Source organism: Culex quinquefasciatus, chromosome 1 (assembly GCF_015732765.1).
Source record: "Culex quinquefasciatus strain JHB chromosome 1, VPISU_Cqui_1.0_pri_paternal, whole genome shotgun sequence".
Classification (NCBI taxonomy): Eukaryota; Metazoa; Arthropoda; class Insecta; order Diptera; family Culicidae; genus Culex; species Culex quinquefasciatus.
The window spans coordinates 86,191,369-86,209,972 of NC_051861.1; the positions used below are offsets into that span (position 1 = coordinate 86,191,369).

An 18,604-nucleotide genomic window follows, 5' to 3' on the forward strand; every position below is an offset into this window, starting at 1 on the left:
CGGGGTTGGGGGATGAAAATCACACCCCAGAGTCGAAAGTTTTTGCAAAATAAATGCGTTCACGTCGGATGTTATGCAGAGTTATGTGTAATTGGTTTGCGATCGAGATTTTAATTTATTTTCTTGTCGTGTGCGGAAAATGCATTTCGGCCCTCGAAAAAAGGCGTATCAGTATGGGCTGGGGGGGAAATTGGCTCCCGTTTGGGAGGTTTAATTTTATTCACTTTGATTGGAACTTTAGCTCGTGTATTTTGAAATTGGATATTGGATTTTAATTGAATCGTTTTTTGGCACAAACAGAAAAAGCATGTCGGAAGTGAATTGGACCTGATTCTCTTTTTTTAATAAGAGTTCCGAATTTCTTGCATACAAAAAAACTTCATGATTTTGTTTCTCACACAACTTACAGTTGGCAAACTAAATTTTCTGTGAAATTTTTTCCATTAATTTGAAATCTCAGTTATGCTTCAATTACCAGGTACCGACTAACGTCCGAACCCACCTTGAAATGTGGCCAAGGTTTTGTCTTTTAAAACAAGATTGGAGTGGAAATATATTAAATTAAAAATTCTACACACACTACCTGGGCCCAGCTGGGGTGGGATAAAACGTATTTTTTTGGACAAAGGTATAAATTGAAACGCCAACCCACACCAAATCGGAAAAATTGCCCCGACCCCTCTTCGATTTGCGTGAAACATTGTCCTTTGGGGTAATTTTTGTTCCTGATTATGAATCCGAGATCCATTATTCAATATCTCGTGACGAAGGGGCAGTACGACCCCTTTCATTTTTGAACATGCGGAAAAAAGATGTGTTTTTCAATAATTTGCAGTCCGAAATGGTGATGATATTGAAATTTGGTGTCGAAGGGACTTTCATGTGAAATTGGACGCCCGATTTGTACCGTACTCAGATTTCCGAAAAACGTATTTTTCATCGAAAAAAAAAAAAAAAAGATTCAAAAATTCTGCCGTCTTTTGTTACTCAAATGTAGAAAAAATTGGGATATGTCATTTAAAGGGAAATTGGATGTAATTGTTAAATCTACATTACCCAGAAGGGACATTTTCACTTTAAAATTTCGTGTTGTTTCCTAACGTTGCAGGGTTATTTTTTAGAGTGTAACAATGTTTTTCAAAGATGTAGAACAGACAATTACAAATCAAAAGATTTTTAAACATAAAGGGTTTGCTTGTAACCATCACGAGTTATAGCGATTTAAGAGAAAAAGTTTTGAAAAATTTATTTTTTTGTTTTTTTTTTTGTTTCTTCGTGACCTTGAAAGGCCATAGTTAAGCTTAGTGATTTTTCATGCTCCAAAATTGCGTAATATTGAATGTTTGGCCCTTTTGAAATGTTAGTCTTGATTTGAAAATTTTGAAAATATTGTTTTCGAAAAGATCGGAAAATTTCACAAATGTTTCATATATTAACTTTGAAAATCGGACCATTAGTTGCTGAGATATCGACATTAAAAAATGGTGGGCTGTTTGGGTGAGACTTAGAAAACATCAATTTTCATGTTTTTAAACCTTTGCATTGCAATATCTCAGCAACTAAAGGTCGTATCAACAAAGTCCGAAGAAGCAAAATATAGAGAATTTTCTCAACTTTTCAAAAGTATTTTTTTTCAAAAGTGTGCAAACATGTGCACTAATTTAAAAAAATGAAAATTTGCGACTATTTTCAAAAAAGTCACCCAAATATGGATTTAACTTGAAAACGGTGCACTTTATCAAAATTTTACTCAAGTACTTTTTGAATGCAAATTTGATTTTACATCGAAAAATGAAGTTGAAAAAATTTTGCGACCAATATTTCGATTTTTTGAAAAAATCATGAAAAAAATTGATTAAAAAATTCATAACTCGATCAATGATTTTTTGCACAACCTGGAAATTTCTGAAAAGTTGGCATTTTATGTCCTCTTAAACATATCAAAAAATAAAAAAAATTAAAAATAGTGTTTTTTTGCAAATCAAATTTTAGTGATAAAAAGTTAAATAAAAAAATCACCAATTTTTTTTACCGTGTATCATTTTTTTCCAGTGTAGTCCGTATCCATACCTACAACTTTGCCGAAGACACCAAATCGATCAAAAAATTCTTTCAAAAGATACAGATTTTCATACATCATTTTTGTATGGACAGCTGCGAAATTTGTATGGAAAATTATATGGACAAACTAATGATGCAAAATGGCTTCTTTGGGCATACCGAAGGCACCAAAAAAGTTTCAGTCGGATTAAAAAATACAAAAAAAATCGAATGACCGAAATCCTAGAGAACTGCTCATTCAATTTATGTCCACGCAAAGCCGAGATATTTGCATTTTAGTGAACAAAAAGTGTCGAATTTTCAAAATTCTTGGTATATTAGCGTTTTTAGCATAACACATTGGCTACTATGATTACAAACGGGAAGGCATATATTGTTGAAATTTTTATTTTGCTCGCTCAAAAATGATATTTGTTAATGATATTTCATGAAAAAACATGAGATTTTCTCACAATGTGACGTAAACGACAGATAATCATAAATAAAAATTAATTTTATTAAAGTTCATATCTCCAAGCTGTGAACGTGATTTTTTTATGTATGTACATTCGAATGAAACAAATTCATTTATAAAAACTTATTTTTTCAAAAAAAGCTACACATTAGATCTTTATTTGTTCATAAGGAGTGGCCGTGGCTGAATGGTTACGGTGTTCGCTTTATAAGCGAATGGTCCTGGGTTCGATTCCCATCTGCTCCCAACGAGAAAGTTAAAGAAATATAAATTCGTGAAACTCCTGAACATGAACGAAAAATCAAAGTTGCTCGAGGCGGGGTTCAATTCCCCGTCCAGGTTGATAAACAAAAAGGCTAACCACTAGTCCATCGTGGCTTGATGAGCTATGACTGGAATTAGGAATACTGTTACTGCTAACTATATACGTGCTGGGTCTTTGTCCATTTGACAAAGGTTCGGAAGTTCTAAATAACGTTTGAATCTGATTGATGCAAACGTTCTTCAGGGCGGGGCTTGTCGATAAAGCTGAGGTACCTCGCGCTCGGCTAGCCAGCGTAGAAATGGGTCACCGAAGCTCGGCAGAGCTAACACCTTTCAAATGCCTATGCGAGTTATTTGCATGTATAGAATGTCAAATTCTAAAATACATGGAAACAACTCAATTTGTAAGAAGCGGCCGCGTGGTCTCGTTTGATTGGTTGCACACACACACACACACACACACACACATTAGATCTTTATTTGTTCATATCGAGAAGAGCACAGAGCAGTACTTATAAATATGAGCAGTTCTCTACGGAATCGGTCTTTTTTCTTTAATTTTAATTTTTGTATTTTTTAATCCAGCTGAAACTTTGTTGGTGCCTTCGGTATGCCCAAAGAAGCCATTTTGCATCATTAGTTTGTCCATATAATTTTCCATACATTTGGCAGCTGTCGATATGTGAAAATTCAAAATCTGTATCTTTTGAAGGATTTTTTGATCGATTTGGTGTCTTCGGCAGTTGTAGGTATGGATATGGACTACACTGAAAAAAATGATACACGGTAAAAAAAAATTGGTGATTTTTAATTTAACTTTTTGTCACTAAAAGTTGATTTGCAAAAAAACACTATTTTTATTTTTTTTTATTTTTTGATATGTTTTAGAGGACATAAAATGCCAACTTTTGAGAAATTTCCAGAATGGGCAAAAAATCTTTGACCGAGTTATGATTTTTTGAATCAATACAATTTTTTTCAAAAAATCGAAATATTAGTCGCAAAAATTTTTCAACTTCATTTTTCGATGTAAAATCGAATTTGCAATCAAAAAGTACTTTAGTGATTTTTTGATTAAGTGCACCGTTTTCAAGTTATAACCAATTTTAGGTAACTTTTTTGAAAATAGTCGCAGTTTTTCATTTTTTAAAATTAGTGCCCATGTTTGCCCATCTTTGAAAAAAATATTTTTGAAAAGCTGAGAAAATTCTCTATATTTTGCTTTATTGAACTTTGTCGATACGACCCATAGTTGCTGAGATATTGCCATGCAAAGGTTAAAACAACAGGAAAATTAATGTTTTCTAAGTCTCACCAAAACAATCGACCATTTTCTAATGTCGATATCTCAGCAACTATTGGTCCGATTTACAATGATAAAACATGAAACATTTGTAAAATTTTCCGATCTTTTCGAAAAAAATATTTTCAAAAATTTAAAATCAAGACTAATATTTCAAATGGGCGTAATATTGAATGTTTAGCCCGTTTGAAATGTTGGTCTTGATTTTAAATTTTTGAAAGTATTTTTTTTCGAAAAGATCGGAAAATTTCACGAATGTTTCATGTATTAACATTGTAAATCGGACCTATAGTTGCTGAGATATCGACATTAGAAAATGGTGGGTTGTTTGGGTGAGACTTAGAAAACATCAATTTTCCTGTTTTTAAACCTTTGCATGGCAATATCTCAGCAACTATGGGTCGTATCGACAAAGTTCAATAAAGCAAAATATAGAGAATTTTCTCAGCTTTTCAAAAATATTTTTTTCAAAGCTGGGCAAACATGGGCACTAATTTTAAAAAATGAAAAACTGCGATTATTTTCAAAAAAGTTACCTAAAATTGGTTATAACTTGAAAACGGTGCACTTTATCAAAAATTCACTAAAGTACTTTTTGATTGCAAATTCGATTTTACATCGAAAAATGAAGTTGAAAAATTTTTGCGATCAATATTTCAATTTTTTGAAAAAGTCTGTATTGATTCAAAAAATCATAACTCGGTCAAGTATTTTTTGCCCATTCTGGAAATTTCTGAAAAGTTGGCATTTTATGTCCTCTAAAACATATCAAAAAATAAAAAAAATAAAAATAGTGTTTTTTTTGCAAATCAACTTTTAGCGACAAAAAGTTAAATTAAAAATCACCAATTTTTTTTTACCGTGTATCATTTTTTTTCAGTGTAGTCCATATCCATACCTACAACTTTGCCGAAGACACCAAATCGATCAAAAAATTCCTTCAAAAGATACAGATTTTTGAATTTTCACATATCATTTTTGTATAGACAGCTGCCAAATTTGTATGGAAAATTATATGGACAAACTAATGATGCAAAATGGCTTCTTTGGGCATACCGAAGGCACCAAAAAAGTTTCAGCCGGATTAAAAAATACAGAAAAAATCGAATGACCGAAATCTCAGAGAATTGCTCATATGTATATAAGTATGTTTTTCTGAGAAACAATATTCTTCTGCATGCAAGCAGCTCTGCTTGAACCTCAGCCTGAGATTTCTTGTCGAAAAATTTATGATCATCAGGGTGACTAGAAGAATCAGAAATTTTGAAAATTGACGCCCCCTGGCTTGAGCTTCTGTGCCGATTTTGAGCCAAATCGGTTAAGTTATAGTGCCCATAATTGAGGATTCGACTATTATGCCAAATCAAGTAGTCCGAGAAGACCGCATTTTTGTGTTTGTTACAAAATCTTCGCCACGGTAATTTCGAAGGGAATTGCGAAATGTTTGGTTTTTCGCATCGGCAGCCAAAGCTTCGGAAGATGCGTTGGTACATCCTCTACTACATGGAGCCTAAATCTCGATTTTTCCAAAAGTGGACTTTTCAGAATCGGATTTTAAAGCTTTGGTATGTTCTACAAAGTTGTAGAGCATTAAATTTCCAATGAGAATCTCACTTTTAGGAATATTTGGATGGAAGTAGCGAAAATTGTGTTTTCCATATATTTTTTTTCGATTTTTTCCATACAAACTTCACCTTTGAGTATCAATGTGTAAATGTTGACCGATTTTGCTCATATTTGTCCCACAGTCCTAAAATAGCTCAAGGAACAACATTCAGCTTGTGGAGTGAGGTTTTGAGAAAAGTCCCATATTCTGGGCACCCTACTGTTGAGAGTAGAAGGTTATATGGGATTTAAAAAAAAAAAAAACTGTATGCAGAAAAGTAACATTAGGGTAATTCTCTACCAACTCACACGAAATCGGGAAAAGTTGCCCCGACCCCTCTTCGATTTGCGTGAAACTTTGTCCTAAGGGGTAACTTTTGTCCCTGATCACGAATCCGAGGTCCGTTTTTTGATATCTCGTGACGGAGGGGCGGTACGACCTTCCATTTTTGAACATGCGAAAGAGGTGTTTTCAATAATTTGCCTGAAACGGTGATGAGATAGAAATTTGGCATCAAAGGGACTTTTATGTAAAATTAGACGCCCGATTTGATGGCGTAGAATTCGAAAAACGTATTTTCATCGAAAAACAATAAAAAGTTTAAAATTCTCATTTTCCGTTACTCGACTGTAAAATTTTGGAACATGTCATTTTATGGGAAATTTAATGTACTTTCGAATCTTCATTGTCCCAGAAGGGTCATTTTTCATTTAGAACAAAATTTTTCGTTTTTTCGTGTTTTTTGCAGGGTTATTTTTAGAGTGTAACAAACAAAGTTGTAGACAGACAATTAAAATTTTGATATATAGACATAAGGGGTTTACTTAAAAACATCACGAGTTATCGCGATTTTACGAAAAAAAGTTTTGAAAAAGTTACTTTTTGCGTTTCTCTTTGTTTCGTCGTCCGTGTCTGTCGCGGGTGACCATGAACGGCCATGATCGATGACGACCAACTTTTTTAAAACTTTTTTTCGTAAAATCGTGATAACTTGTGATGTTTATAAGCAAACCCCTTATGTATATATATCAAAATTTTTGTAATTGTCTGCTCTACAACTTTGTAGAACATTGTTACACTCTAAAAAATAACCCTGCAAAGTTAGATAAAACACGAAATTTTAAAATGAAAAATTTTGTTCTAAATGAAAAAATGACCCTTCTGGGACAATGTAGATTCGAAAAGTACATTAAATTTCCCATAAAATGACATGTTCCAAAATTTTTTACAGTCGAGTAACGGAAAATGGGAGAATTTTTAAAACTTTTTTAGTGTTTTTTTCGATGAAAAATACGTTTTTTCGGAATTCTGATTACGCCATCAAATCGGGCGTCTAATTTTACATAAAAATCCCTTTGACACCAAATTTCTATCTCATCACCGTTTCAGGCTGCAAATTATTGAAAAACACCTCTTTTTTCGCATGTTCAAAAATGGAAGGGGTCGTACTGCCCCTCCGTCACGAGATATCAAAAAACGGACCTCGGATTCGTGATCAGGGACAAAAGTTACCCCTTAGGACAAAGTTTCACGCAAATCGAAGAGGGGTCGGGGCAACTGCTGTGTGAGTTGGCGGAGAATTACCCATTATCGTTTTTTCCCCAGAAGGTGGTGTCAATTGTGTGAAAATTTAGTAACGATTAGGGTTCAACTGTGAAATTTAATGCTCTACAATTTTGCCGAAGAGTGAAAAGTGATACGAGTGAATCTTGAGAAGATCTTTTCAAAATGTTTTTGGATGAAGTGATTACTTTTACCAACTTTTACGTTCTGAAGCGACCCTTAAACATTAACCAATTTAGCTCAAAATTTAGCCAGGGGTGGTTCCCTCTATTTTGATTACCATGATTTCAAAATTATGTCTTCGAAAAGAACAGAAAATGTCCCAGTTTAACTTTTTAACATTGAAAATCGAAACAACAGTCTCGGAGATATCGTGAGTTGCAAAATGAGGACGAATTAGACTTCACAACTAGCAGTCTGATTAACAAAGTCAGAATTTTTTTGTTTGCTTTCGTAAATATTTTTTTCCAGATGTGCTTTTTCTTCACGATTTATTTCTAATTTGCCAAAGTTGACAATTTTCAAGAAAAAAAAAATCGAATGGGTTTATAATTTGAAAATGGGGCACTTTTGAAAAAAATGTAAAGTAATTTCAATTGTAAATTTGATCTGACATCTGAAAATGATTTTTAAATTTTTCTTCGACAATATTTCAGATTTTTCCAAAAATCTGAATTTAAAAAAATGCCAAAATTATGGTAAAGTGTCAATAATAAATTATAATAATAGTGCTTAATTCTAGCGCAATAAATGCCTTTTTTTAGTCCCCTAAAATATAAAAAGACAAATACTTCAAAGTAAGTGTTTTTGAAATTCAACTTGATAAATAAATCGGGATTTTTTCCATGTAACTATTTTTCTCAAAACTTCTTTAGACTTTGGAAATGCATGGAAAAATCTTCAGCCCGACAAACAAATGTTTTAAAAGAAAGATTTAAACTGTTTTGGCCGCAATTCCGTATCTAATACTCAAAGAAAACTGTTCTTATTTTTTTATCAGGAGAAACTGGGACAGCCATCGCGCAAAGCGACAGCGAATTTTCAAGAGCAGCATTTAAAACATGGAAATTTGATACAGCTGGTTGTGGTTTCCACGTTTAATCCCCCCCTTCCTCCTTGTTCAGAGAACAGAACAAACTAGCCGGATATATTTTGCTTTATCAACACCGCGCGCCAACCCCCTTATCCACTGTGGCGTGAAATTCCTTTCCGACAGAATTGCGTCCTGCAGCGTCTGACAGAAGTGGACCATCAGAAACACAATCGCTCTCCCCGGTGGTCCGCAAAGTGTCGTGCTGTCAGCCGGACCGGGGGCTCTGTATTTCCGCGCACTGTTTCCCGTTTCCGGTCCGGTGAAACCAGACTGACTGGACGGCGGTTGAGGTTGAGTCGTCTTGCCGTAAATGTCACTTTTTTGATGCTTTTTCTGTGTCAAAGTGCCACTTGTCATACAAATTACAGTCTTTTGAAACGAATTAGGCAAATTGGCAAACCAAATTTAAGAAGTGTGCCCTAAAATAACAGAAAAGCACGAAGTTTGTGTTTTGATTTTGATTTAGTTATAAATTATCGTACGATATGTGACATGTGGCATTTTGACACTTTGAACAACAAAGACACTTTAATGACAAAAAACACGATTGTGGTATGATAGCACAACGGCGACAAAGTTGGGTGGGTGGTTGGTTGTAGTGTTTTCCTTTGGCTATTTGAGAGACTTCATCAACCGGGACAGAATGGGATGCAAGGTATGCAAACTAGGGTAAAGGATAATTCCACCTTGTTTATTTATTCTGATGATGTTTATCTTTGAATTTCTGGTTTCTGATGTTGAGTTTTTTACATTTTATTATTCATCGGTAGATAACTGGAATAAGGTTCTCAAAAAGCAATCATTTCATGAGGTTTGAAGTAATGATGATTATAATTTAAATCGTACCCAAGTTAATTTAGCTGAAATTCAGTCTCTTTAGGCAAATTTTAGTGCTTCAAAAAGCACTCAAGATTATATTATTTCCCCATTTAAATTTGGACTCGTTAGCGTCGTAAGAGCTCTTGATTTTATTCACTTCCTCGCGAATAAATTTGCTCAGCTAAGTCGATGAGAGTCCCCCACAAACCATGGTCAGACCAGAACAACATACTTGGAAGAAAGATGTCAAGGCAGAGGACTTTGTCGTTATTTGTAGCCAGCTATGGATTTGCGATTTTGCCCCTACAAAATCTGGACCATAAATTCTCTCGGGGAAAATTTAGATCCAAACTTGCTCTTTTGTGTTGTTTTTTTTTTCGACTTCTAAAACAGTGAATTTATTCTCTTTTTCCATTTGCTAACGAGCATCGGCTTTGGAAGCTTTAAACACAAAAAATAAATTAGAATTCACCTTAAAATTGACTGTCGGCAGATAACAAAACCCGGCACACCAGCAGCACCGGCAACGGTTACCACTTATTTTAACGACTTCCGGCTTCCGGTGTGATTTACGACTGGATTCATGCGGTGAAAGCAAATTGTTGTGTTTTGAAGGCTGGGTTATCTTGAAAATGGTATGAAAGCTTGTGAAACTGGTTTTGAAAGCTGATTAAAAAATAGTTTAGATGACAGTTTAAGTCTTGTTACTTGTTTGTTTATTATATTAAATCATAGATTTGAGTGTTTTTCAGTGTTACGAATAAGAAAATAATGAGTAATTAATATACAAAAAAGTTGATAGCACACTTCCGTAACATTTCATCAAAAAAAGAGTTTCAGGTTCAGCAAAAAAGAGCATTCACAATTTAATAAAAATCAAATTGTTGGCCCCTTTTTCGAAACATTCCTAAATTTTTAAACCACTTCCATGAAATAGCACCCCTTTCCTGGCCAAACTCACTCGAGAATCCTCAGCGACGACTCCGTGCTGCTGTTTGAGCTCTGACTGTGCACCGTAACGTGCGGATTGTCATCAAAATGGACCACCACTGCCGGAACGGCCGCCGTGGTCTCCAGCCCCGGCACTACCGTCACCGGAACCGATCCCGGCCGCTTCACCGAGGAAGTTTGTCTGCGGCTGCCGAATCGGGCTCCGCTGGGAATGGTCGTGGTGGTCGCAGCAAAAGTGCACCGTTTGCCACTTCCGCCGGTCCCGCTCCGTCCACCGGAGGAACCCCGGCTGCTGCTCCGCCGGCGACCTCTTCCGGTGCCCATCAGCTGGTCCTCGCCGCCGCCGATGTCGACACAATGGTGCAGCAGGCCACTGTTGTTGTTGTCGTTGTGGTGGCCGTTCAGGCTGCTGCCCACCAGGGAACCGCCGCAGCCACAGTCCTCACAGCCGCGGCCGAGTCCCGGGGTGGATCCACCGCAACTGCTGCTGCCGCCGCCACCCCGATTGACGGTTCGCGTTGACCGAGTACGGTGGTACCTGCACAGAGTAAAAATCATGTTAAAATATACATCGGTAAAATCATATTATACATTGTTTAAATACAGTCCAGACTCGATTATTCGACGGCCTTGGAAAAAAAAAATCACTTCGGATAACACTGACCTACAAATATTGTCGTCCCCAGAAACACGTGCACTTTAAAAATTTCAATAATATTTAAACAGAGCCGAATGGTTTTTCTCCAATGTTTTTATGGAGAATTAGGGTGGTTTCTCGCTTTTGCATATGCTATTCTTGTGATCTTTCGATTGATGTATTTACCGAAGGTAAATTTAATTTAATTTATAATATCAAGTTTCCAAAGAAAAACATTGTCCCTTGCAATCCACGAATTTGGAACACTTTTTTTTATTACGGCTGTAAACAAACTTTAATTCTCTCTAGAAGTACATATTTAGTACAAGGGTACAAGGAGTACAATTATATGTTGTTATAAGTCCACGTGGATTGATGGTTCAGATAATATTTTTTACTATGGGAAATGATGCAGGGAACATTTTTCCTCAAGCACTCAAAGTGGTTGGAAAGAAGGGAAAAAAGTTTTAAAGGTTTTATTGGAAATTTGGGAAAAAATTCGCACCCTCTTTCTTAAAAACCGCAATGTTTTGATATTGAAATCATTGTTTTGATATATTCTCTTTTAAGAAATGTTTCTGAATCGATTGAGTGTAAAAAACACTACAGAAAAGTATAATTAGTTGAGTTAGTGGAGAAAAGTGATGTAGAGCTATAAAAATTAAACATTTCTAACAAGTCAATTTGGACTGTAATTTTAAAACTCAAATATCTCGAAAAAGCGCAGAACAAATTTTAATCGCCAGGTTGCATTTGAAAGGAGCAATCTAGCACTCCGTTGTGGAACAATTTGCTTTTTTTTCATTCTCGAATGAGGAAATTGCCTACTTTTATTATCATTATCAAAAACAAAGTTGAACTTTTCAGCACTTCTATCGTAAAGTATTATTCTTTTCAAGATTTTATTCTAAATTGCAAGTTTTTACAGAACGTAGTGAGTCCAAAATTCCCGGGAAACGGGAAAATAATTTTGAAGGATTTTCAGATTCCGGGAAATAAAAAAAAACCTAAAACCTAAAACGGGGATTTTCAAGCAAAATTTTTACAATGTTGAAATAAACTTTATCAAAAAAACTAACTTAATCCACCTATGTGGTTGGAACCTTCCTTACTTATTACCAACAATGGCTGATATGATGGAATTGTACAAAAATTTCATCTATTTTTTAGATCCGGAATAAAAAAGTACATAAATATCACTTAAGTGACCATATCTCGAGGCAGGATTGCCAGATCTTCAATGTTTTGAACTCGTTGGAAAGGTTTTTTGATAACCTAACCAACGAATGGTCGGATGGTGGATCCGGACATAGTTCACATACATTTAAGTGAGATCCGGCTTCCAAAAAGTACATCAATATCACTTAAGGGGCCATATCTCGAGACAGGGTTGCCAGATTCTCAATGTTTTGGACTCGTTGGAAAGGTCTTTTGATAACCTAACCAACAATGGGTCGGATGATGGATCCGAACATAGTTTACATACATTTAAATGAGATCCAGCTTCAAAAAAGTACATTAATGTCACTTAAGTGACCATATCTCGAGACAGGGTTGCCAGATCTTCAATGTTTTGAACTCGTTGGAAAGGTCTTTTGATAACCTAACCAACGATGGGTTGGATGATGGATCCGGACATAGTTCACATACATTTAAGTGAGATCCGGCTTCCAAAAAGTACATCAATATCACTTAAGTGACCATATCTCGAGACAGGGTTGCCAGATCCTCAATGTTTTGGACTCGTTGGAAAGGTCTTTTAATAACCTAACCAACGATGGGTCGGATGATGGATCCGGACATAGTTTACATACATTTAAATGAGATCCAGCTTCAAAAAAGTACATTTATGTCACTTAAGTGACCATATCTCGAGACAGGGTTGCCAGATCTTCAATGTTTTGGACTCGTTGGAAGTCTTTTGATAACATAACCAACGTAGGGTTGGATGGTGGATCCGAACATAGTTCACATACATTTAAGTGAGATCCGGCATCCAAAAAGAACATCAATATCACTTATGTGTACATATCTCGAGACAGGGTTGCCAGATCATCAATGTTTTGAACTCGTTGGAAAGGTCTTTTGATAACCTAACCATTTTTTGGAATGGTGGATCCGGACATAGTTTACATACATTTATGTGAGATTTGGATATATGTGAAAACACATTTTTTTACATAACTTTTGAACTACTTATCGAAACTTCAACCTGTATAAAACTCGATCTATGGGACTCTAAACCAAGTCGAATGCAACAGGTTTGGGTCAAATCGGTTCAGCCAGTGCCGAGAAACATGAGCTAGTTTATTGGTCACATACATACATACACACAGACATTTGTTCAGTTTTTGATTCTGAGTCGATATGTATACATGAAGGTAGGTTTACGACGTTTTTATACAAAGTTCATTTTTAGAGCAGGATTATCAGTGAGGAAGGAAAAAAGCTAATGGAATTATTACAGGTATGCTACTGTTGAAAAGTTGCTTAGCATTCATTCAACTCTATGACAATTTTGGCAGTATCATTATCATTTAAACATTTTAATTTCTTAAATTTTTATATACACATGGCTTTAAAACTCACTTTATTCATTATGTAATTAAAGCACAAAGTGTCCCTTTCCACTAAAGGTGAAGCCGTCAATCTATTAATTCTCTGTATTTCATTCAGTTTAACAAATATCTGCACCAAAAGGAATCAGCATATGCCGGTTGTTTCCTTCTTGAAGCCACAGATGGATTTTCTGTTCTAAATCAAATGGGATTCAAAATTTAGATAAATTTGTGATGCAATCATCGACTTCCTGGTTGAAGTTTGTTTTTACTTGTTTTTGTCCTTGCCCTTACATTGTGGAACAGTTTTAGATGGGGAATTCAAAATATAGGTTAAGGTTTCATACCAAAGATTTAACGAAAATATGGTAATGCAAATATAATTTGAAAAATAAAATGTATACAAAATGTCGAATTATTTAAAAAGTTGTTAATAAAACTTGTATTTGATTGAAATGGTTCCAATTAAAAAAGTAATCTTCTAATCACTTTTGGCAAAAAAAAAAATATATAAAAAGTTGAAATTAAAAAAAACGACACAACGTAAATATGTTTCGATGTAAAGGAGACTGGAGTCCGCCCGTGTGGATCAATCGGACCGACAACTGGACTCACAATAAAGAGGTTGCCGATTCAAATCCCGCGACAGGCGCCCTAAAATTCAATATGTGTCAATTTGGGTATTTGGCGCATTCGTCATCAACGCCGTTTTAATCGATCATTAATTTTTTTTCAAAACGGAAAACACCATGCACCTAATCGAAAAATGCATGGGGAAAAGCGAAAATTTCAAAACTTCACCAAAAGATGGCGTAACATTTGTCGAATCATTGTCAACTATGATTCTTATGGAAAATTTTATGACAAACAACTTTGTTCAACTCCTGATGAGTTATTTGCTATTTAAAGGAGACGTTTTTGTATGAAAAGATTCTTTTCACCAACTTTAACGATCTTTAGTGACCCTTAAGCCTTAACGGATTTGGCTTAAAATTGGCACAGTTGCCAGTGAGTATCCCTGATGACGACTTTTTTGTATTGTCACCCCAATGCACCTCCATCTAATTACTCTTCCACGAAAGTTTTTATGGAGACGCATGGTAGCTCAAAAATTTAAGATTTGTTTTAAAATGTCTATGAAAACCTAGCAAATTAAGATTTGCTTAGTAAAGCAACAAATATTGCAACAAAATATTTTTGTCATATTCTTACTGTGTGCTGCTGCCGTTGCTGGTGAAGCTCCCGCAGCAGTGGTGGTGATGCTGGTGATGATAGTGATGGTGATGCTGACCGCCAAATGACTGACGATTGTTCCGGCGATGGTGGCTACCGTCAAATAGACTACTGTTCTGTAGAGTGGAAGGAAGAAAAAAACAGAAGTGGACAAAGTTAGCAAAGTTTGCACTGGGCGGTCTTCTGGGAGTTTACTTACAGATGATGAAGCTGCTACAACTGCAGCCATGTGGCACTGGAAGGGAGATCAAGAAGAAGAAGAAGAAAACGAGGGATTGAATTATTTATAAACGCTTATTTACAACATGAAGTGGAGATTAAGTTGTTGGATTTGTAAGGGGGAATAGTTCATTCATTGTAGTTAGCGAGCCATTGTGAAAGAGTGGGCAAAGATTGAGATGATCATTTTGTACCACTTTCTTTTGTAGATGGATTAAGAAAGCGTGTAGTGTAGAGACTACTTTTTTTGGTAGAATGACGATTTCCAATGGATGATAAAGACTTGTTCAATACAGTGTGATTCCGTTTCTGGCATAAAAAGCTTCTCAGCCAAAAAGCATTTAAATTTTATGAGGTTGTAATTTCCATACATTGTTTAAGATTTGTTTTAATAGCAAAAGCAATCAAAAATCACAGGTGTGTTGTGCGTCATTATGCTTAAACTTTTTCTTTTTTAGATTCCAAATTTACAGAAAAGAAAAAAAAGGAAACAAACTAGAATAGTTGTAATGATTTCGTAGTTTTTTATGAGAGGCACTTGCTACAGGCTGATTTTTACCATAAGAGCCTAAAAATGAACAATCACAAATTTTTCAACGTGCTCAATACGTCGCCATCGTGCTAACTTGTCGTACGTGCATTTTGGGCCAAATTGAGTTAAGAACGCCATTTTGTGCAGCTCACAATGCCTCACCTTTTGACCTTCACAGATCCCCAAAATTCGATTTCAATCCTGAGATATTCAACAAAACCGAAAAACTTCGTGCATTTTTGTCACTTTACATATGAATGTAGTTTCAATCTTGTCGTGCTATCTTGTCACTCCATGAAAATTGATGTAAGTGCGACAAAAGGCCAAAGGGATTTCAGGCCAGGAAAGTCAGGATGCGTTTGTCGCACGTACAAGCTAGACTACCGTAAACATTTGTAATTATAACTCGGGACTCCAGCAACCAACTTCAACCAAACTTTGGGACAATGCACAGAATGGTGAGCCAAACAAAACGTGTTTGTTATTGTTTACATTGCGTGCTCTCGTTTTTGAATATTCAAGGTCAAACATTAAAACGCGTTTTTCTCGGAACGTCAAAATGGCGGGTGCGACAAGATAGCACGACGACGTCGAATAAAGCTCAACATCTCACTCAACTAAATGGACCAAAAATGTCAAACAATTGCTTCCCGTAACAGAACACTTTGTTCACAACCGGGAATACATGGTCCATGGGACAGCTGGCCAGCCCGGTGGGTGAAACTATGTAGCACACTTCATTACATTACTGATATTTTGCGGTATTCCAGGTGTCATCGGCGCGGAAAAAAATGCTACTTACTGGGGAATTCCGAGAACGGGTAAAATATCCGCGTTCCCGAAAAAAAAAATCCCGTTGGAAAATTCCCAGCACAATTTCACTTTTCACCTGGACATCTACATAACCTTGAACATCCCATAACGTGTTTTTTGCGGGGTTCAAAAATTCCGCCGACGACGGTTCCGCTCGTGGTCCTGTGGACAGAGACATCGAGGACCTAAAAAAAACAACAACAACCAACCAACATTCCGATGACGGTTCCCAATGTCCCTCAGCTCAACCATGTCGAACATATCGACCAGCAGCGGGAGTCCGAGGCTTGCCCACTGGGGGAGAGAGTGGGGACAGGGTGCCGGTTCGGACAATTTTCCGAATGACGTAGCAAACGGTTCCGGGGCTCGGTTGAGTGAAACTTATTCAATTACGTTGTTCGAGCCCTTTTACCATGAGGGTGAGGTGTTTTTTCACTCTCTCGATATTGGGAGGAAACAAAAAATCTGCCAACCATTATGTTACTTTGGCACTTGCCGATGGGTGATGGTCGGGGGTTTGAAGCAGACTAGACGGGTTCAGAATTATGGATCTTTTGAAGAAAAAATCCAGATTGATCAATCTAGTTCTTAAATATTTACCAAAAGCGTTAAAAACTGTTGTCCTTATTAAGTCCGCAGTCCCGATTCACCCCAGTTGACAGTGCTTAGACTTTGAAAGTACCTTTTGTATGCACGAACCAGTCTAAACTTCCATATCACCCCGCAGCGAGTCGTAGCACATCAGAACTTCCAGCGAAATCTGGCCCGGTCCAAATGAAACCGAAATGGAGAAATGGTGGATGGACATTAATTCGATGATGATATCGTTTATTTCTTCCGGGGGCAAGAACAAATCTGACCCACGGCGGTCCAGCCGACGTTCCATGCTATTCTCGGACACGTGCTGACCTCCTTCCGCTGATCCTTGTTTTTGTTTGTTGGATGTTGGATGTTGTGGATGGACTCGAACTTTTTTCGAAGGTTTCGAAGATTTCGTGTTTATGTAGGTTGTAAACATTCCCCCTCTTCATGCTTCTTCATTGTAAATTGGATAACTTTAAACTGTAACAACGTTATCATGTTTTGCGGATGCTGCCAGCTTGACAAGATTTACAACGCCATAAATGTTTCCGTTTTTCATGACCTTTTCCGCAACCGGAAAGCCTCCCCACATTAATAATTACCGTTTAACATCTGTCAAAAGTTTGCACCTCCCTCCGGGCACAATCTGTCTTCGCGCCGTAAATAAACCCGGCATCGTTTTATCTACTGCTCAAATTTCTCTCAATCAACTCTCGGAACACCATCCGGGACAGAGGCGGTGTGGTGGCCAACCATCATCATCGGCCATAATTTATAACCCATTTAGTATACGTTTAATCCTTCTCTGACTCGAACCAATCAACCAGGCACCTAATGGGCCAAGATGGATGGACGGATTCCTTGTCCGTACCATGAACGACAGCAGCAGCAGGTCTTCTTTGCTTGACCCATTGTTGGGGCCTTCACCTTGCTATCCGGCCGATCCGGTCTGTGTCTAATTCACGTCCGGTGTACCGTTCAGAGGTGAGAGAGCCATTTGGGATCATTGGATTGGTTTAATTAGGACGAGGGAGATTTTAGCTCTTGAATTAGTAACACTTTCTAGGCTTGATGCGAAAGTTGCTCTAAAAATACTTCACTTATTGTTTCTTGTTGTTGACAGTTGAAAAAAAAATTAATTAAAAACAAAAAACAAAAAACAAAAAAAAAAAACAAAAAACAAAAAACAAAAAACAAAAAACAAAAAACAAAAAACAAAAAACAAAAACAAAAACAAAAAACAAAAAACAAAAAACAAAAAACAAAAAACAAAAAACAAAAAACAAAAAACAAAAAACAAAAAACAAAAAACAAAAAACAAAAAACAAAAAACAAAAAACAAAAAACAAAAAACAAAAAACAAAAAACAAAAAACAAAAAACAAAAAACAAAAAACAAAAAACAAAAAACAAAAAACAAAAAACAAAAAACAAAAAACTAACTTAATCCACCTATGTGGTTGGTGACTTCCTCACTCTTTTCCAACAATGGGTGATACGTAATATGATGGATTTGGACACAAATTTGATCCAAAAAAACACACATATCACTCTAGGGCTCATAAGTGGTCAGAACTCGAGGCAGGGTCGCCAGATCTTCAATGTTGTGGACTCGTTGGAAAGGTATCTCGATTACCTAATCAACGATGGGTCGGATGATGGATCCGGACATTGTTTACATACATTTAAGTGAGATCCGGCTACAAAAAAAGTACATAAATATCACTAAAGTGGTCAGAACTCGAGACAGGGTTGCCAGATCTTCAATGTTTTGGACTCGTTGGAAAGATCTCTCGATTACCTAACCAACGATGGGTCGGATGATGGATCCGGACATTGTTTACATACATTTAAGTGATATCCAGCTACAAAAAAGTACATAAATATCACTTAAGTGGTCAGAACTCGAGACAGGGT

The 18,604-nt window shown here is 36.3% G+C and overlaps 1 protein-coding gene across 1 annotated transcript in view; it reads right to left on the reverse strand.

Annotated features, from left to right (window-relative positions):
* Positions 1-7,962: 7,962 nt before the first annotated feature.
* Positions 7,963-18,604, reverse strand: part of LOC6046975 (dopamine receptor 2) — a 246,095-nt gene continuing 235,453 nt past the window's right edge. The window contains exons 4-6 of the mRNA XM_038266818.1: positions 14,742-14,777; positions 14,522-14,658; positions 7,963-10,652 (exon numbers count right to left, since the gene is read on the reverse strand). Coding sequence (XP_038122746.1) covers positions 10,121-10,652; positions 14,522-14,658; positions 14,742-14,777 — 705 coding nt within the window. The 3' untranslated portion in view covers positions 7,963-10,120. The remainder of the gene's footprint in view (positions 10,653-14,521; positions 14,659-14,741; positions 14,778-18,604) is intronic.